A 22,728-nucleotide genomic window follows, 5' to 3' on the forward strand; every position below is an offset into this window, starting at 1 on the left:
ATGCCAGTGTAGTTTGAAACACACATAAGTGGTTGTTTCTTTAACTCAGGGCAATTTTAAATATATTTTTATCTTCTTTTTTTATATGAAGGTCACATTAAATGTGCAGTAAAATATTTCTCTCATTTAAAACATTTTACACCTATATAAATAAATGGTACATTTTAAAAATCCCAGATAGCACAAGTACATCTCTTAAATATCTGTTTAAGAGCATTTAATATGAAAAGCATTGCATACTAATTAACATCTGCTAAACATCTTAAAAAGATTAGATTTACCAAAAAAATTAATCATAAACTTCTCAAAGGCATCTGCCGAAATTCTTATTGACATCCAAAAGGAAAGGTCTTATAGATGTATTGCAGATAAGCAAACAGCCTAAAAAATGTGTCTTTCAGATGTAAACACACATATCAAATTTCATCAAATGGGTGATGTACGTGTGCTATCAGGATATATTTAAAATCATGTCCATTTATATGAGAAGAAGACTAAAATTAGTAACCATATAAAAGCTGTTTTTTCCTACATGGTGAGGGTCCCCTCATGGGGGCTGCCATGTTAGGATCACATGACCAGGCAAGTACTACTAGCTTAATGGCTGTGTTATAGGACACTAAAAATGATTCAAAATCATTCAAATGATTGTCTGACTGTGAATAGTGACTTTTTACAATGGAATTGTTAAATGAAGACTATTGTGTTTAAATGATGCTGCATCCAAACTGCTAGGTGTCAGTTTAAGTCCAAGATGACAAATTAAAAAAGTTATTAGTGCACCTATAAAACTGAATTGGAAACGTTTTTACTGGGCATTAATAGTTTATTTCTTTTATTTTTTTTTTATTTTCAAAAGCCTTTTATAAAGTATTTTTTTGTTGTTGTTGTTTTGTTTAGATTTGACTGTTTGCCTTGCCCCACACCCAGACTTTCAATATTAAATTATAAAAATGCATGATAAAAATGCTAATTATTGCATTTTAAAAACTATGATAATGTAAAAAAAAAAAAGAGCGAAATGAACAAACTATTTCAATATTTGTGTACAAATAATTTATATACCATCCATCCATCCATCTTCAACCGCTTATCCGAAGTCGGGTTGCGGGGGCAGCTGCTCCAGCAGGGGGCCCCAAACTTCCCTATCCCGAGCCACATTAACCAGCTCTGACTGGGCTGACCCGAGGCGTTCCGGGCCAGTGTGGAGATGTAATCTCTCCACCTAGTCCTGGGTCTTCCCGAGGCCTCCTCCCAGCTGGACGTGCCTGAAACACCTCCCTAGGGAGGCGGCCAGGGGCATCCTTACCAGATGCCCAAACCACCTCAACTGACTCCTTTCAACGCAAAGGAGCAGCGGCTCTACTCCGAGCTCCTCACGGATGACTGAGCTCCTCACCCTATCTCTAAGGGAGAAGCCCGCCACCCTTCTGAGGAAGCCCATTTCGGCCGCTTGTACTCGCTGACCTAGTTCTTTCGGGTCATGACCCAACCTTCATGACCATAGGTGAGGGTAGGAACGAAAATTGACCGGTAGATCGAGAGCTTTGCCTTCGGCTCAGCTCTCTTTTCGTGACAACGGTGCGATAGAGCGAGTGCAATACCGCCCCTGCTGCCCCGATTCTCCGGCCAACCTCCCGCTCCATTGTCCCCTCACTCGTGAACAAGACCCCGAGGTACTTGAACTCCTTCACTTGGGGCAAAACCTCATTCCCTACCTGGAGTACGCACTCCATCGGTTTCCTGCTGAGAATAAATGTATAATTTATATACATTTTCCAAAAATGACGACTGTTGCACAAAAACAAAATGCCAAAAGTCTGATAATATTATTTAACTGTTTGTGTTTAAGATCCATAAAATGTTAGCTATGAAATTAGCCTTAGCAATACAAAAGAGTCTGCAATTTTATCTAAAAAATGTAAATGTAATTTCCATCACTGTCATTTCCATCACAGAACTGTATTAAACAGAATAAAGTATGATACTAAGAATTTATGACTTTAAGAAAAAAAAAAATGACAAAAAGTACACTAGTCTCCCGTGAAGCATGTAAAGTACACACGCTGTCAAACATTGTTAGTAGACCAATTAAATAAAAGTGTGTGAAAATGTTTGAAAAGGATTTCACTTTCTAGAAATATACATGGCTAAAAGTTCCCAAAGAAACAAAAGTTTTATAAATGCAATCACATTCTCTTTCAGCACCACAGCAGGATGGACAGCTCCAAATTGCTGAGGGATCTCGCTGCGTTTACCCATGTCTCTGCCTGAATCCGTTCTGCTCAATTTCTCTGAAATAAAACCCCCTGATAAAGAACAAGCATGTCATTCTCAAACGCAAGTGCACACACGCACATACACACACACACACACACACTCACACACTCACACACACACACACACACACACACACACACACACACACACACACACACAGACACTGCGGCTATCCTTATAAGGACTCTCCATAGACATAATGATTTTTATACTGTATGAACTATAGATTCTGTCCCCTAAACCTAACCTCACAAAACACGTTCTGCATTTTTACATTATCAGTAAAACATCGTTTAGTATGTTTTTTTTTAAGATATTTAAATTATGTGAACACTAGAAATGTCCTCATAAACCACTTAAACCTGCAACACACACACACACACACACACACACACACACAAACCACATTTATAGCATAATACCAATGTAATTACCAGTTTGTATCCTAAAAAAATGTCCCCGTAAACTACCCAAACCACCCTCACTGCTGCGATGTAGATTTTATAGTGTTTATCTCTCTTTGTCAAACCTGTCAAGAGGTGTTAATAAAACAATATATACATGAAAAGTGCTTTTTTAAAGAGTGTGTTACTTTTGAGGACTTACCCCTGATGAAGTTATGTGATGTGCTGCCGCTCAAAAGAAGTCACCTGTGGATGTATAATTCAAGGTGTCTATTTCATGTCATGTCTGCAGAGAGTGCTTCCTGATGAAAGATGCATTGCTTATGCGATCTATGCGCCTGCCACAGCATCTCCAACCACTTACGAGATACATTAGTAAATTGGTTAAACATTACAAGGTGTGTTTTGTTAATGTTTAATCCGAAGTCCCTATACCCTTTGCTTCTTCTGTGAGATGATAGAGCATAGAGCTGTTCTGTTATGATGTCAATTTGCAAGCCAAGCCGGAAAGCAAATTCACAATGGGTTAGTTTTGAAATGGATTATTAAACGAAGGTTCAGGAGGAGCCTGCCCATCTAATCTGACAATTAACTGAAGAATATATTAGCCGCTGCTTACCTTTTCCTGCAACAATCCTTCCAGCATTCCTCCACCTCTCCATCCCTATCCTCTATTCTCCATCTAGCCTGCCTCATAGCTATCCTAATCCATTCAGTTGTCCCATGGGGGGTCAATTAGAGCTTGAGTCAAGACTCATCCTCGAGCCTTCCCTTGCAGACAGCAAGCCACATACAGTATGTTTACCCTTTATTACTTGAAGATCATATGGGTGGTTTTAAGAGATGTTTTTTTCTGGTTTATGATTCAAATTAGATTTTTTTGTGGTGAACGTTCCTTGAAGAGACTTAAACGTTTGTTTTCTCCAACATAACTGGCATAGCCAAAACTCAAATGCAAATTTTTAAGGCATTGTGTGTTTTTAAAAAGTTGCTACAGACTATAAGGACTGCAATGGTTGTCAGATATATCTAGCACATATTGTAAACTCACATCATTGTGATAGTTGTTCTTATTTAGCCATTTAAAAGAAAAAAGTACTGGGGTGGTACAATGGTACAGTAATGTATCACATGGTAATACCATGGTACTGAAATTCACATACCATGATATTTAAATAGTAATCCAAGGTACTTAAAAAACATGTGGTACTACCAAGGTGCATGTACAAAAAACAAAACAAAAAAACAGACAAACAAACAAAAAACATTGTAGTTCAATGATAAAGCGTCAAAAAAAGAATCATAGTACCATGGTACATTTTGTAAGTGATGATACTCCAAAGTACTTTTAAGAATAGCATGGTACTATATGGAACATGGATGGTTGTGTCCAGAAACCATCGTAGTAACATGGTAAAGTGCCCAAAAACCATTGGAATATCATGTTACTTTTTGTAACTGATGGTGCTCCAAAGTACATCCAAGAATACCATGGTATTATTTGGTACATGGCCATAAACCATGGCAGTACCATGATAAAGTGTCCAAAAATACATTGTAGTACCATAGTACTTTTTTAATATAAATGGTGGTACACCAAGGTAATTCCAAGAATACCATGGTACTATATGATACATGTCCAAAAACCATGGTAGCACCATAATAAAGTGTCCATTTTGTAAGGGATGGTAGATTGAGGTACTTCCATGAACACATGGTATTCTATGGTACAAGTCCAAAACAAACCATGGTATTACCACCATGGTAAAATGTCCAAAAACCATGGTAATGCCATTATATATTTAGTAAATGTTGGTACTCTTAAGGTACTTCCAAGAATATTGTGTTACTATGGTATATGTCCAAAAAACAATGGTAGTACAATGGCTTTTTGTAAGTGATGGTACTCAAAGGTACTTCCAAGAATAGCATGGTATTATCTGGTACATGTCCAAAAAATAATGTAGTAACACGGTAAAGTCTCCAAAAATATGGTAGTACCATGGTACCTTTTGTAAGTGATGGTACACCAAGGCACTTCCAAGAATACCATGGTTCTATATGGTACGTGTCCAAAATACACGGTAGTACCATGCTACGTTTTGGGCCATCCAGCTTCAAAATTCACGTTTGAGGTATGGTTGTGTGTAATGTCTGTTGTCTCTACGTCTCTACAAGTCATGTTAACCATAGACCTAATTTTACTAATACTTTGAAAACGGCTATTCTATAATCCTCATGAAAATTCCCAAGGGAACCCATGGATCAAAAATGCTCTTCCGGTTTTAGGACAACAAACTGAACAGCTCTATTCTTCACAAATATGACCTTTGGTATAGTCACTTTATCCAAAACTGTTCCACATGATATATTCCCCTGCGGCCTGATTTTCAGTGCAGAACATGTGCAGGATAACTGTTCTGCTTGGCTGTGATCCGCCCACTTAGTGCCATTAGATAAAGTGTTTGAGCTGCTCAGTGTGGAGAAAACACCCACCTTCTCACTCCAAAGATCTCTTCAAGGTTCCGCTAAATAGTATTTCCCTCACTCAGGGGCGGCAGTCTCTGAAAGCAATGTAGATGACACAGGCATTTGAAACATGTGAAAAACATACATAAATACTATGTAGTTTCATGTACTGTCTGGCTTTCACTGATATAAAACGTCATATACTTGTACATATATGCATCACATATTTCACATGTCACACATTTTTGCTAAAGCACAGAACTGGTAAACAGAAGGTTGCTGGTTCGATCCCCACAGCCACCACCATTGTGTCCTTGAGTCCTGGAATTAACTCCAGGTTGTCCCTGTAATAAGTGAACTGCAAGTCACCTTGGATAAAAGTGTCTGACAAATGCATAAATGTAAATAAAATGTATTCATTGTGTCCATGTTGGTTTCATACATCACAAGATTTAATAACTTAAAAAAGGTCAAGTGGTCTAACCATCAAGTAAAATGTATTAAAGATTTTCTTAGGGTCCCTCCAATCTGTTAGTCTTTTAAACAAAACAAAAAGCAGTTTTAAAATGCTAACAATAATCATATTGTTGGGAAAATGACAGTGCAAACATCAGCATTATTAAGAATTATAGATAGATGTTTTGAAACATGTGCTGTTTTATTGTATTTTAATCGGTTTGTCTCACTCTAAAACAATCCACTGTATTTGATCAAAGTCAAGAAATTCAAATATGGCTAAAAAACTACAATATTTATGTAGAAGGTAATGTTAGCTAAAAACATTGAAATGCCTGAGCTTGACCAGAGCATATTTCTGAATGTCTGGCATGCCCATTTATAAAAACACTTCCTTAAAATTAAGCACAAGCAGTTCAAAAGGCACTGAATAACAGGACTGACCCAGCTACTCTAACGTGTGTTCTGCAGTTCTAAAATTTGGCTTGATCACTAATATACATATAGTAGATGCTAGTGTGTATATTGATGTGTGTGGGAGTGTGTCTGTGTGCAAATATGATAAAGTAGCGTAACACTCTGTTGAAAAACAAAGGCAATAGCCCATGAAAGCATGTTTGGCAGCATATTAAACCCAAGAACAAAGCCATGCCTACGCGTGGCATCCATTGGGAAGAATGCACATATTTTCAGATCTCCATTGATGCACAAACATCTGTGAATCTTTGTTTTATCGCTTATTTGCAGTCATTTCTATTCTACACATGCAGTGTGGATTTTAAAGTCAACATTAAATAAAAATGGATCTTATTTACATTCATACAGTAGGTAAAGCATGTTACTGGTCTTATCTTACACAATAAGAATTATTTTTTTTCCGTAATCTCTTAGTAAACTAACTTTACGACATTACTGTCATACTTAGCTTGGTGGCCAGCAATGACGTCAACCAATAGCAGAATACATATTTAGTTATATTGTTATAGGTAATGCAACCTTTCTAAAATCATTTAAAAAAGAAATGTAATCCCAGCTAATGTTAATGAATTAAAGGTTACTGCAATAACGGCAAACAACAGTAGATTTTCAATAGAAGTGTTACCATATGTTAATGTGTTCTCAAGGATGAATTTGAACTTTACCCTCAACATCCTGATCAAAAAGCATTCTTAAAGGTGGGTGCCGGTGATGTATCAGGAGGGAAATTGTCCTCCTTAATATACTTAAAATGTGCAATCAGGCCTCCATTCTGGTATAGCGCACTCTGGCCACTTTTCATCATTCAGTCAATTTCAGATAAAATCTAGAGAGCCCCATAGAAGACAGGGCGGGAATTTTTTTCTGAAATACTTTTGCGTTCCCTCACAATAAGTTTACTTTTCATGTTTTTACTACAGTAACCATATTTTAACATTGATATTCATACTAAAAGCTATCTATCTATCTATCTATCTATCTATCTATCTATCTATCTATCTATCTATCTATCTATCTATCTATCTATCTATCTATCTATCTATCTATCTATCTATCGGTCTGTCATCTATCTATCTATCTATCTATCTATCGGTCTGTCATCTATCTATCTATCTATCTATCTATCTATCTATCGGTCTGTCATCTATCTATCTATCTATCTATCTATCTATCTATCTATCTATCTATCTATCTATCTATCTATCTATCTATCATCTATCTATCATCTATCTATCTATCTATCTATCTATCTATCTATCTATCGGTCTGTTATCTATCTATCTATCTATCTATCTATCTATCTATCTATCTATCTATCTATCTATCTATCTATCTATCTATCTATCTATCTATCTATCTATCTATCTATCGGTCTGTCATCTATCTATCTATCTATCTATCTATCTATCTATCTATCTATCGGTCTGTCATCTATCTATCTATCTATCTATCTATCTATCTATCTATCTATCTATCTATCTATCTATCTATCTATCTATCTATCGGTCTGTTATCTATCTATCTATCTATCTATCTATCTATCTATCTATCTATCTATCTATCGGTCTGTCATCTATCTATCTATCTATCTATCTATCTATCTATCTATCTATCTATCTATCTATCTATCTATCTATCTATCTATCTATCTATCTATCTATCTATCTATCTCTCGATTTATATATCTATCTATCTGTCTGTCTGTCTGTCTCTATCTGTCTCTATCTATCTATCAATCTATCTATCTATCTATCTATCTATCTATCTATCTATCTATCTATCTATCTATCTATCTATCTATCTATCTATTTACATATATATCTATCTGTCTGTCTGTCTCTGTCTGTCTCTATCTATCTATCTATCTATCTATCTATCTATCTATCTATCTATCTATCTATCTATCTATCTATCTATCTATCTATCTATCTATCTATCCCAGGCTGTCCCTTGTCCATCAAGCGAGTAGGAAGTTCTAAAAGGATTGCACTGGCAGCAGCAGCTATGATGGCGATGGAGTCTGACGTGACACAGGGACCATCTGTCTCCTCCGCTCACCCTCTCCACCTGCTCTCACTCTCACCCTTCAAAATCCCATTTCTGACGGTACCTCACACAGGTAAGAATGCCTCTCAAAAAGATTTCATTAGTGTCCTTGTGCTCTTGGAAAAATATGGATCAATATCCCCAGGGGTCGCCCATCAAAAACTGTCCCACAGAAACTCTCCGGCCTGTTTATTTGGCAGTGTACAAACTTAACTTGCTTGATTTGATGAGAACTAAACTGTCTTTACCAGACTGTACAAAAAACTCTCTTGCATATGGCCTTCTATTTGTTAAAAAAACAACCTGCTTTGCGTTGTTTTGGATAACGCACTTGGTGTGGTTTTGGCTTCATAATGAGGACCTGCTTGCTCACAAAGCTTCTGATGTCCTAATTGGTGAATTGTATTTGCAAATGCCTTTGGTTATGCAAATGCCACCATTTTTTCATTCTTGTTTGTCAGCTATAGTCTTTATGCTGTTTTTTCTTTCACTTTCAACTCAGCATGCTTGGAAAGAGAGGATTGCAAGAATTGCATTCTTGTCGAAATAACCCAGCAAGCACAATTTATTTTTTATTTTTTTAAATACTTGTAAAAACGTAAAAAATAAAAAGTTGCAAAAAAGCTTGTGATAACATTTTTATGCTGCATCCACTCTGCAGATTAAATTTATGTATTGTGTGCAGTCATTCAAAAAGCCTCTATTTACAAGGTTTAAATAATATATCACAATTTACTTAAGCGAAAAGTTTAGCAGTCTTGGTAAATTCCCTGTTGGCTCAGCTTTGCCGTTGAACATTAAAGTTAACGGTTTGTGAACTTATGAACTTTACAAGTTTTAAAAAGAAATCTGAACAAAACTTTCAACAAATGTTATAATGTGGCATGGTTGTATTTTGGTCAAAATAATATGTTCTATGAAATAAAAAGTATTTTCATATAAGTATTTGATTTTTAAATATACAAATGCATAGATTTACAGTAAACAAAACGTTCCACAAAAGTTAGTCTGGTTTTGTTTTTGCAGTAAAAATGCTGTATTGACATTTTGTCTACTTAATGAAGTATTTAACAATGTTCAAAACGTTTTGTTTTGGTTTGATAAAATGAAGATGTACGTGCATCTAAAATATAATTTCTCTGACAAGTTAAACATTGAAGTCAATGGTTTGTAAGCTTTGCAAGTTTTAATTTGTTCATAAAAAACTATGTTCTATGGAAAAAAATACATTTTCACTTTATTTTTGAAATATTTTATTAAAATGTACAGATTTATAGATTTACAAATACAATACTTTGAAACTTAAACGTAATGTTCCACAAACGTTGCACATTCTTATTTATTTATTTTATAATTTTTTTGTAGTAAAAAAACTACTTAAAGTTAGTAAATTTACTACATTTTCAAAATCTATTATTTTGGTTGTATAAAATTAAGATGTATATGCATTTAAATAGATTTTTAAAATTAAAGTTACTAATTTGACTCTATTTGCAATTTTGTTTTTTATTAAATTAAATTATTATTAGTATTCATAAAATTTTGACTTGAGTGGTAATTTTCTCAAAGTCATACTTTGGTACTGATCTTTTTTTTTTTTTTTTTTTTGCCATCAAAATAAATAAACTGCACCTCATGTTTGGGTTACATAATTTTTTTAAAGGAATGTTCTGGGTTCAATATAAGTTAAGATCAAGCGACAATTTAATTATTAATAATGTTGATTACCATAAAAAATTTTGTCCCTCATTTATTTAAAACAAAAATAAAATGTCAACGTTATGCAACAAATACAGTCAATAGAACTTAACTTATATTGAACCTGAAACATTCCTTTCATTTAGGCGTTGTTTTAAGAAAGATTTTACAACAATGTTCTGTGAATTAACTGCAGACAAAATGCAATATTGTGAAATGTTGTGAAAACATTTTATACTTCGACACCTAAGAAACATTCTACAGTACTCAGATGCAGACTCATTTTAGTGGGGGCTTGTTATGGTTGTTGGTTTGGACTTCACCAAACAATTATAATATAATAGTTGCTGATTCAGTGATCATATAATTGCTGAGTTTGTTTTGGTGTTGCTTTTGGCGTGACTTGTCCATTTCTCTCAAAGAAGTAAGACTTTTCCTTTGCTGAAGTGAATGGGTTTAAATCAAGTGTCAGTGTGTAATGACTGAATCGAAAAGAGAAGATGCATGGTTCTTCATTTGGGGAAACAGACAGAGTGTATCCCTTTATTTTCCCTTCTCTCTCTCTCTCTCTCTCTCTCTCTCTCTTCCCTCATGCATATTGATTAACCGTTTCCTTCCTGTTGTGTTCAGTGAACACCCTCTTACAGGTTGATTGCCTGGGGTTAAAACAGTGTGTGTGCATCAGTTTGAGTGTGTACATGCGTCTGTGTGTAGATCGATATATTATATAAGAAAATGTATGTTTTTTTCACCACCAGTCGTATATGTGGGCGCGAGGGATGAATTCAACACTGTGAATCAATAGCGATGCAGCTGTGGTTGCTAGCGTGCCCCGTATGGAACCCTTCCCTGGAATTATTTCCTTTTATCCAGGCCTCAAAATCTACATTAAAGCAAACAGTCCAGTGAACCCCAAAGTGCATTTAATTGAACTCAAAGATGCCTATGCATATTTGTTTGATGGCGTGGCAACTGGGTTGCCCTTCATTTCGCCCATAGAGTAGCAGCCCACTGCAATTTGGGCTGTAATTTATTCTGATTGTAATCTTAAGCAGAGAATGATGGTGAAACAGTTTGAGTAAGAGAAGATAACAGATACAGTATGTATGTAGTAAACCAAGTGTGCTGCCTTGTTGTATTCTGGCTACACAGGCAGCTGCCTTCTAAGGGGTCGCTGCTTCAACGAATGGAACAGAACGCAGGTGTCTAGAGATGTTTTTAAAAGTTGATATTCTTTTTAACCTGACATGAAATCTAATAAATGTGGCACTCCTGTGCATTTCTTGTAATGTCCTCTGAGGCAGCGTCTTAATATGCATTGATTCATAAATAATTTAAACTATATATATATATATATATATATATATATATATATATATATATATATATATATATATATATATATATACATATATATACACACACTAAAATAACAGGTATTTTAAAGATTTAACAAATATTTTTATTCATTTTAACATTTACATTTTTAGTCTTGGTTAAAGTATCCTTCAAAGCAAGTTGAATATAGCACCAGGAATCACACAAATAAATAAATACAAAATACTGAAATAAACTTTTATAACATTAAATTGGGTACATTTATCAACTTAATCTCAGTGGTAACACTTTGCAAAAAATTTAACAATATATTTTTACAGCCTTTATTAACCTTTGTTAATGTTAGTTAATAAAAATACAATTGTTCACAGTTCATTAGTTAACTAATGCCAACATATACACCTTAATATTTTAACAATGTTAATGTAACATTAACCAAGATTCAGAAATGCTGTAAAAGTGTTGTTCATTTTTATTTCATGTTAAAGGATTAGTTCACCCAAAAATGAAAATTAAGTCATTGTTTACTCACCCTTGTGCTTTCATAACCCTATATGACTTTTTTTCCTTTCACACAAAGGGAGAAATTGTGAAAAATGTTGTGCTCTGTGATGTCACACAGTGGCAGTTTATAGTGACCACCTCTTCAAGCTTCAAAAGAATGCAAAAGTATAATTCAGAAGTGTAATTAATTATTCCACGAGATTCATAATTGTTATGAAAGCATAGGATGAGGTTTCATGAGAAACAAATTTGAATCTAATGTATTATTCAGTGAAACTTTACACTGACCGTTGATCTCCTGTACATGTTCATGATCGAGCATAAGAGCAACAGTTCACGCAGCCCCCTCGTGACATTTGGGGGTTGTCAAGTGAAAACCTTTTTTTTCTAACGGAACAGAGTACTCGGATATCAAACAGAAACATAGAGGAGGCTAAAGACAGCCACAGTCCCAACATGTCCTAACCTGACCGCAAACGACACGTGATAAAAGCTTTATATTCTATGATAATCAGAGCTTTTTTTCTAACCAATAGTGATGAGCGACGGTACATCCTATCAATCGATCGCTTGCTTTCGGTTTTCAGCATTGCGCAGGTAACTCCATCCGCTGTGTACTGGCACCAGTCCAAAAACTTTCAAAAATGAAGGCTGGGCATAGAAATGCATGAATTATTCGACTACAAACTGTTCAGACATGTTTAGTAAGTTCTGTTCTCTGTTTTGTGAGTTAAACAGTTAAACGTGAGTTTTCGCTTGAATGCCCCAATGTTGCGAGGGGGCTGCATGAACTGTTGCTCTCATGTTCTGTCATGAACGCACACAGGAGATTTCATTTAACGCACACATAATATCTATTACTAAATAATACATTCGATTTCAGTTTGTTTCTCACCAAACCTTGTTGTATTCTTTCATAACAATCATGAGTCTCATGGAATCATTTATTAGACTTCTGAATTATACTTTTGCGTTTGTATGTTACCATAAACTGCCATTGTATGACATCACTTAGTCATCACACACATTGTTTTCACAATTTATCCTTTTGTGTTAAGAAAAAGAAAGAAAGTCATTTAGGGTTATGAAAACACAGGGGTGAGTAAACAATGACTGTCCCTTTAATGTTGGTAACTAATGTTAATAAATGGAACCTTATTGTAAAGTGTTACCATCTCATAGAATATAAATACAATAAAATAAGCGTATTAATTCAATAATTCAATATTCATGGATTCTAATGCGCATTAAAAGCACACAAAAATATTGGGTAAAATATTACATTTTCTCTAGATTTAACCATTTTTATCAATACTTTCTAATATTGAATGAATTAAAAATATGCCATCTTTATTACTGCCTTATCTACAACATTTATAGTGCATGGGATGCTGCTGAAATATTTGTCCAAAAGTTATTTTAGAAGGTAGCATTATTATGCTCCCCTCCTATTATACAGTCTTTATATCAACAGCTTTATGTTCCAGGTTCAATACATGTTAAGCTCATTAGTGGCACAGTGTTGATTACCACAAAAAAATATTTGGACTTCCCCCTCGCTTAATTAGAAAACATTTGGAGTAAGGCGTTTACAATGGAAGTGAATGGGACCAGTCCATAAACATACAAATAAAGTTACATCCAATATTGCAATGCTGGTAAACCCTGTAAATGATTTTATTACACTAAAGTCATGCTAACATGTAAAATGTTTACATTTGCACCTATATTTTTAAAACAACGTGCATTTTAATGTTTATGGATTGGCCCCATTCACAAGCCACTACATGTGCATTACAGTAACCGCAACCTTTGCCTTTTTTTGTGGTAATCAGCATTATGCAACAAATGCTGTCAAATAAGCTTAACTTTATTGAACCCTAAATGATCCATCAAAATGCTGCCTACACAGGCAGCTCACTATGTGTGCAGAATGCAAAACTCTGGCAGTTGAAATGGATGCATCTTTTTGAAAGCATATTTGTACATTATATGAGTGTCATGTTTTGTGGTGCATGAGTTCACTATCTCTTGTTTGTTTTTATCCTGCTCTCTGTGAGGTGGCAGTGCTGTGGACCCTTTAATGCCAAAACAGTCAGCTTTGAGCTGCCTTCAAATGCTTGAATTACTGCAAATAAATGATAAAGAACTGTAAATGTTCGTGTAAATGACATTCACCAGTGCACTGGTGTGTGTACAGTATGTATATTTGTGCTGTTATGTGTGTGCATGTGTTGTGGCAGCAACACATAGAGAGCATGTGCTCTATAATGCTGACATTAATACAATAAATATAAAGAAATCTGGACAAAGCACAGAATCAAAGAAATCTGAAAGCAATCGCCTCATAATGCGTTTTCATCCATGAAATGTCAAATAGCTTTAGTTAACAGTTTAAAAGTGAGGAGCATTTTTTATATGTCTGAGATTGTGTTTTATGTTGAATTTGCTCTATATACATAAATGAAAAGTAAGTATAAATGTATTTGAATGATTACTATGACTTGACTTTTTGATAAATTACTAAACTGGGGCTGGGCGGTATGACCAAATCTTATATCACGGTAGGATTAAGTATGGTAACAGTATATACTGCTTTACAAAAAACGTCTCGGGTTACATGTGTAACCCTTGTTCCCTGAAAAAGGCGGAACGAGATGTTGCGCTGCTAAGCGCTACGGGGGGAACAGCTTTAGCTGTGAGCCGAGCTGAATAAATGTGTGGAACACGTCAATGAACATTGACCGGAATTTATAGCCTCGGCTGATGTAATCATTAGATGCACCTGAGGCCAGGCTATAAATAGGTACGTCACCAGGTGTCGTCAGATACTTCTTTTTGAAGAGCAGTCCTGGGACGCCCCAGTGCGGCAAAGCAGCGCAACATCTCGTTCCACCTTTTTCAGGGAAAAAGGGTTACACATGTAACCCGAGACGTTCCCTTTACAAAAGGCTTCACTACGATGTTGCGCTGCTAAGCGCTACGGGGAACGCAATACCCACGCCGCCTCACTTGGGGCTGTCCGGACCCCTACGGTTGTGCAGTGTACTCGCAAAAATGCGAGAGGTCTCAGACATGAGCTTGAGATGTCGACTCAAGGGCATAAGAGCCCGGAGTAGCATAAACATCTAAACCATTCAATTTTGATGAATGTGTGCGGAGAGGACCAGCCTGCTGCATCACAAACTTGTTCAGGCATGAGCTGAGATGTCGACTCAAGGGCATAAGAGCCCGGAGTGCAGAACATCCAAACTAAAAAAGTCCAATGAATGTGTGCGGAGAGGACAACCTGCCGCATCACACACTTGTTTAGGCATGGGCTGAGATGCCAACACAAGGGCATAAGAGCCCGGAGTAGCAAAGCATCTAGCCCATAAAGTTCGATGAATGTGTGCAAAGAGAACCCTATCGCAACACAAACTTGTCATAAAACTGATGAATGTGAGCGGAGAGGACAAGCCTGCCGCATCGCAAACTTGTTCAGGCATGAGCTGAGATGTCGACTCAAGGGCATAAGAGCCCGGAGTAGCAAAGCATCTAACCCATAAAGTTCGATGAATGTGTGCGAAGAGAACCCTATCGCACCACAAACCTGTCATAAAAACTGATGAATGTGAGCGGAGAGGGCCAGCCTGCCGCATCACAAACTTGTTCAGGTATGAGCTGAGATGTCGACTCAAGGGCATAAGTGCCCGGAGTGCAGAACATCCAAACTAAAAAAGTCCAATGAATGTGTGCGGAGAGGACAACCTGCCGCATCACACACTTGTTTAGGCATGGGCTGAGATGCCGACTCAAGGGCATAAGAGCCCGGAGTAGCAAAGCATCTAGCCCATAAAGTTCGATGAATGTGTGCGAAGAGAACCCTATCGCAACACAAACTTGTCATAAAAACTGTTGAATGCGAGCGGAGAGGACCAGCCTGCCGCATCACAAACTTGTCCAGACATGAGCTTGAGATGTCGACTCAAGGGCATAAGAGCCCGGAGTGGCAAAACATCCAAACTATAAAAATCCAATGAATGTGTGCGGAGAGGACAACCTGCCGCATCACAAACTTGCTGCAGAGGGAGACCTCTAGCCAAGGTTTTAGAGGAGGAGAGCCCTCTGGTAGAGTGCGCCCTGAAACCTACTGGCGAAGCTTGACCGCTACTCGTGAGGCCAGGGCAATAATGAGGATGCCTCTTTGAGGGCACCCTGCCCACCAAGCCGCGGGCAAACCGCAGTGGCCACATAGAACCTGGCAGTGGTGAGGCAAGTGCCCGCTGACAGTTCTTTCTACAGAAAATCCAGAACTGAAACAAACTGGCAGTTAGCTGGTTCTGTAATAAGAACTTTAGTAGAAGGAAATGCATGCAGGTGCATTTGTGCTATTACGCTCAGCCCCTCCCAAGGGGAGGGGGGGACTGGGCGACTCAGGGAGAAGTAGAGGAGACATTGCGCTATCAACTGAGGCTGAAGAGGTCCTCTTCTGCCCTGTAAAATCTACCCAGATCAGTTCCAAGTGGAGGGAGCCCTAGCACTTGAAATGGTCTCGATAATCTCAAGAGAAAACCCCGTGAACCTCATTTGGTACCCTTAGGGGCCAGACATGAAAGGTTTCACACTCGGGCCGGGATGAAATATCGCCCCTGTGCCTGACACAGAAGGTCCCTCCTGTCCGGAATCGCCCAAGGCGAGCCGTCGAGGAGAGATATAATTTCTGAGAACCAAATCCTGTTCGGCCAGTGAGGCGCTATCAGTAAGAGGCAAGACCCTTGCTGGCTAAACTCTGGCTAAGACTCCCGGAGCAGAGAAACCGGGGAAAAGCATACCGACACATTCTGGGCCATGTATGCGCCTATCAGGCCCAGACCCAGGGGGGTGACCAGTAGAGAAGTAGAGGGACATTAGCAGTCTCTTGAGAGGCTAAGAGGTCCACTTCTGCTCTGTAAAATCTCTCCCAAATTTGTTGTACTACCCCGGGTGGAGTTTCCACTGCCCTCGGTATGTTCTGTCTGGACAGCAAATCTGCTCCTACATTTAGGGCCCAGGGATGTAAATTGCCCTGAGTGACAGGAGCTTGCCCTGGGCCCAAAGGAGAATCCGACGTGTCAGAAATACAGCTGACAAGAACGTGGGTCTCCTTGATGATTTATGTAAGAGGCTACCGCTGTATTGTCCACCAAGCACTAAGACATGGCAGCCTCAGGAGGAGGTATTTCAGGGCCAGAAATACAGCCATCAACCCGAGACAGTGACTGAGACAACCGAAGCTGACGACCCTCCTATCCCCTTAAGCTGGATCTGACCACTTAAGGCCGCTACCCTGCCCGGCCAGGGAGGCGCCTGTCGTTAGCAGTCTGTGACAACAAGACGCACCTAGAGTGGGACCCAAGGCAGAAAACCGGGTCTGAACCACATAGAAAGGGAACGAGCCTGAGGCGCTAGAACCCTATTTAGCCCAGGGGTTTTGGCCCTTGGAAGAAATCCCCTGGCTTTTGGCCACAACAAAAACGGTCTCATGAGCAGAAGGTCCAGAGGGATCACCGTGGACGCTGCTCAGCCCTGAGACCTGGAAATCGTTGATACTGATAACAGTGCAACCTAGCCTGACTTTGCTCAGGGTGATCTGAATGGACTCAATCCTAGCGGGAGACAGTTGTGCCTGCATAGTGATTGAACTCCATACGATGCCCCGATAGACAGTGTTCTGAGTGGGAGAGAGGACACTTTTCTTGGCGCTGAGCCTCAACCCCAGAGAAACAGATGAGCTAAGACTATGTCCCTGTGCTGAACTGCCAGTTCCTGAACTGCGCTTAGGATCAGCCAGTCGCTCTACGTAATTCAGAATGCAGATGCCCCGAGTCGCAAGGAGCCAGCGCTACATCATGCATTGTGAATGTGCGGGTAAAAAGGGCTAGGCTGGGTGAAAGAACCTGACCCTGGAAGACTTCGCCTCGAAGTGAACCTCAGGAACTTTCCATGTTGTGGCAGAACTTCTAAATGAAGTATAGAAGTGCGCCATAAGATCGATGGTGACCAGCCAAACGAGTTGTAGGGCTTGAGACACGACCGCCTTGACAGGCATCATCTTGGACTTGAACACCCACGGGTAGTTCAAGCTTAAGATCTAAGCCAGACGCCACCCCTCACCCTCCATGGGAAACGGGAAGTATTTAGTGTAATAACCTAATCTCTCTCTGGAAGGGGAACACATACCATGGCCCCTTTAACCAGGAGATTGAGAGTTTTTTTTTTTTTTACAAAAAAGAAACCGGCTTACGGTAGTGAGAACACCGCTGAAACACGGAAAAGCGGCGAGAGAATTAAATCCTGACGCTCTTATAAGACCCACAGAAAAGGATATATCCAGCAGAAGTTTCCACGCTGCCAGGATCTCTGAGATGGGTATTATATTTTAACACTTCCTGTTGAGGGTTGTCGGGTGTTTCAAGGCCCTGAATAAAATGCAGGAACAGCTTAAAACACCCAATTTTGACGGAAGCCTCTGCAACCCGAAACACCAAGAGGTGGCGGGAATGGAGGGGCTTCGAGGGGGTACCGGAGGGGTGAAGTGAAGCACGCCCGGCCCCAAGGGGAGCTACCCCTAATCTAGGCGCAAGACCGCCAGGGTCTTCTTACTAGAATTTATAGTCCTGAGGGCTGGCAAGGGTGGCGAGACTGTCCCCAATCCCTGAGAGGAGGAGCATGACTCGCCACGCTTTGCTTTTGAGCCTCCCTTCAGTCAGGACCGAGGTGGGTCTGAGGCTTGCTCGCCAAGCGCAGAACCCACACTCAGGTCGTCCAGGAGGTCAGCCTGGTATGCCTGAAAAACAGCATAGTGTGCAGAGCAGCACCAGCCTGACCTGCTGCTTGATAAGCCCTTCCCACTAAAGTGGAGGTTGTCCTATAAGGCTTTGAGGGGAGAGAGGGCTTCTGTAGAGTCGATGATGCTCGAGTCCCGGCGTCAGAGATAGCCTCACGCAAGCGTATATATATTTTTATTTATTTATTTATTTTTTATTTTTTTAGGGGTTCTCCATGAGCGAAAAAGCTCTTCAAGGAGGTTATCAAAGAAAGGGAAGGGACCCATGAGGCGTTCCCTTTCTTAGACTGGAAGATAAAATCTATCCCCTAATTGGAGCGTTTGGGGTCTCTTTTCAGCGTGGCCAGTCCAATCTGGCAACCGCGACGAGTAACAACATCGAGCAATTCCTCCGTGAGATTTTTTATCGCGGACGGAAAGCTCGGAGGCGGAAGAGAATAGCGATCCACCTCATGATCCGAAGAAGCGCCGGAACGCCGCTCGAGAGAGTGAGAGAAAGGGATCAACCCGCCTCTTGCTCCTCAGCCAAATCCATGCACGAGCCCCACGAACGATCTTTTCGTGGAGTACTGACTCCGGAAGCAAGCGAGGTGAGCACGCCCTGCTGCAACGCTGAGAGCAGCGTGCTCTACCCCCAAACAAACAGCAAAAACTGATGTGTGCCGTCTTCAGCTATAGAGCAAGAAGAGGGGAACACGCACCGTTTGCTTTCAGTCATTCTCTCTTTCTTTTTTTTTTTTTTTTAGAAATATATATATATATACAGGTGAAACTCTAAAAATTAGAATATCGTGCAAAAGTTCATTAATTTCAGTAATTCAACTTAAAAGGTGAAACTAATATATTATATAGACTCATTACAAGCAAAGTAAGATATTTCAAGCCTTTATTTGATATAATTTTGATGATTATGGCTTACAGCTGTATGAAAACCCCAAATTCAGAATCTCAGAAAATTAGAATATTGTGAAAAGGTTCAATATTGTAGGCTCAAAGTGTCACACTCTAATCAGCTAAACACCTGCAAAGGGTTCCTGAGCCTTTAAATGGTCTCTCAGTCTGGTTCAGTTGAATTCACAATCATGGGGAAGACTGCTGACCTGACAGTTGTGCAGAAAACCATCATTGACACCCTCCACAAGGAGGGAAAGCCTCAAAAGGTAATTGCAAAAGAAGTTGGATGTTCTCAAAGTGCTGTATCAAAGCACATTAATAGAAAGTTAAGTGGAAGGGAAAAGTGTGGAAGAAAAAGGTGCACAAGCAGCAGGGATGACCGTAGCCTGGAGAGGATTGTCAGGAAAAGGCCATTCAAATGTGTGGGGAGCTTCACAAGGAGTGGACTGAGGCTGGAGTTACTGCATCAAGAGCCACCACACACAGACGGGTCCTGGACATGGGCTTCAAATGTCAAACGTCTTACCTGGGCTAAAGAAAAAAAGAACTGGTCTGTTGCTCAGTGGTCCAAAGTCCTCTTTTCTGATGAGAGCAAATTTTGCATCTCATTTGGAAACCAAGGTCCCAGAGTCTGGAGGAAGAATGGAGAGGCACACAATCCAAGATGCTTGAAGTCCAGTGTGAAGTTTTCACAGTCTGTGTTGGTTTGGGGAGCAATGTCATCGGCTGGTGTTGGTCCACTGTGCGTTAAGTCCAGAGTCAACGCAGCCGTCTACCGGGACATTTTAGAGCACTTCATGCTTCCTTCAGCAGACAAGCTTTATGGAGATGCTGACTTCATTTTCCAGCAGGACTTGGCACCTGCCCATACTGCCAAAAGTACCAAAACCTGGTTCAATGACCAAGGTATTACTGTGCTTGATTGGCCAGCAAACTCGCCTGACCTGAACCCCATAGAGAATCTATGGGGCATTGCCAAGAGAAAGATGAGAGACATGAGACCAAACAATGCAGAAGAGCTGAAGGCCGCTATTGAAGCATCTTGGTCTTCCATAACACCTCAGCAGTGCCACAGGTTGATAGCATCCATGCCACGCCGCATTGAGGCAGTAGGGCCGACATTTCTGTATTTAAAATCCTTTTTTTTTATTGATTTCATGTAATATTCTAATTTTCTGAGATTCTGAATTTGGGGTTTTCATAAGCTGTAAGCCATAATCATCAAAATTATATCAAATAAAGGCTTGAAATATCTTACTTTGCTTGTAATGAGTCTATATAATATATTAGTTTCACCTTTTAAGTTGAATTACTGAAATTAATGAACTTTTGCACGATATTCTAATTTTTCGAGTTTCACCTATATATAATATTTTCTAAACAGAAGAGAAAAATAGAACAACGTTCACTGCACACTGCCTAACTGAATCTATCTCCTAACAGAGGAAAGAAAGTTTTGACAGGGTGTGTGAAACACACAGAAACAGAATCGCTCTGAAAAAAGAGTTTCTGACGACACCTGGTGACGTATCCATTTATAGCCTGGCCTCAGGTGCATCTAATGATTACATCAGCCCAGGCTATAAATTCCGGTCAATGTTCATTGACGTGTTCCACACATTTATTTAGCTCGGCTCACAGCTAAAGCTGTTCCCCCCGTAGCGCTTATCAGCGCAACATCGTAGTGAAGCCTTTTGTAAAGGGAACAGATTTTTGCTGGAAATACCCATTTGTTTTTAAAATGGTTTCTAAATGAATTACCGCACATCATATGAATTCTATACTAAAGTATTGGCAAGTTGCAACGTAGCTCGGCAATCACAAAAACCAAACTCCACTTCACGTTGTGCCTAAAAACACGTTGTGCGAAAAATTTCTTTTGTGCTCCACAGAAGAAAGTCTTACAGGTTTGGAACAACATGAGGGTAATTATATTATAATAGAATTTAGATTTTTGGGTTCCCTGTCAAATAGAAATGTTAAAACAAAATATGACACATTTATATCATCAAACTGTATTTACCATCATATTGAACCCATATCGCTCATAATATTTAAAATTAAAGGCACACTCCATTCTAAGTTTGCATGTTTGTGTCAGGTAGAAGTGTTTGTCTATTTAGATTGAGACGTTGCACATAAAGATGTACAAGTGCGATTTCAGTACTTTAACCTGCAACTTCCCAAAGCTCACAGTGTCTTGATGTCTTTACAGATGTGGAAGAATATATTTGGCTCACCTCAGACTAGAGATGTTTTTCTAATTGTTACTAAAACACAGACAAACTCTGTACTCGTGAGATAAGTGAGAATACCATCATCTGTGTGAGTAAGTGTCTTTAAATATAAGGATACAAGTTAAAAACTGATAATAAAAAGCTAAAATGTTGAAATCTGTTATATGTGACATTTTTACAGCATCATTAAAGTACAAATCACATTCCAAAGTAGAAATCACATGATCAATAGATTATAATTAGATATGTGGGTGGAGGTTTGAGTTGTTGGTTATGGAAATGCCACCTTGGCTTTTACAAGTTGTAACCCACCAAAGATCAAAGGTCAACATTTAAACAAGCCGGGCTGCTGAATGAGGCGTCAATTATGCAAATTCCATTATGTTATATAACAGCATTATTAGTAGGTCATGATTTGCATAAGGAGTCTCTTCACTGCTTGGGAATAAAGATAGCTCATTGGGGATTAATTTGGGCTTTTCTCATAACTCTGATTAACACGTTCACTGATAAATGTTAAATCTTCACTGTGAAAGACAGAGAGAGAGAGAGAGAGAGAGAGAGAGAGAGAGAGAGAGAGAGAGAGAGAGAGAGAGAGAGAGAGAGAGAGAGAGAGAGAGAGAGAGAGAGAGCAAGAGAGAGAAAGGGATGTCCATATTTCTCCCATGAGAAGTTCTGATAAGTTTTACAATCAGAAACATACTGTATCTCGAGCAGTGGTGGGCCGGTCGCAGGGGTTTAATTGATTGAAAAGGAGTGGCCATTGAGATTAATCTTTTACTGGTGGGCTGGTCAACTTTAAGGCTGACTAATATATATGGGAATCGTAAGGATTTTAACCGATTCCGAATCAGTTTCAACTTAACGATTCGTTCTTTTGAGGTAGACATTTTTGGAAATAAGATTAATTGACGCATAAAGGTTTTAGGTACACAAGCAGTGTGCAGAACTGCCAGGCATTGCGTTGTTTTCTGCTAATTAACTAATATAACTAAGTAACTAATATAAGCAGTGGGCTTTTCCAGTGTTTTTGGATGTAGCATTTGCAGTCAAATCGTGAGATGTAACTTTTTAGAGAGTGCTAATTACTACTCTGTTGACTCATTGGTATGTATTT

At 39.0% G+C, this 22,728-nt stretch overlaps 1 protein-coding gene across 1 annotated transcript in view; it reads left to right on the forward strand.

Annotated features, from left to right (window-relative positions):
* The window catches only part of tcerg1l (transcription elongation regulator 1 like), a 131,815-nt gene that overhangs the window by 25,973 nt on the left and 83,114 nt on the right, over positions 1-22,728 (forward strand). Inside the window, exon 5 of the mRNA XM_052102196.1 lies at positions 8,029-8,205. Coding sequence (XP_051958156.1) covers positions 8,029-8,205 — 177 coding nt within the window. The remainder of the gene's footprint in view (positions 1-8,028; positions 8,206-22,728) is intronic.

This window comes from Xyrauchen texanus, chromosome 33 (genome assembly GCF_025860055.1).
Source record: "Xyrauchen texanus isolate HMW12.3.18 chromosome 33, RBS_HiC_50CHRs, whole genome shotgun sequence".
Classification (NCBI taxonomy): Eukaryota; Metazoa; Chordata; class Actinopteri; order Cypriniformes; family Catostomidae; genus Xyrauchen; species Xyrauchen texanus.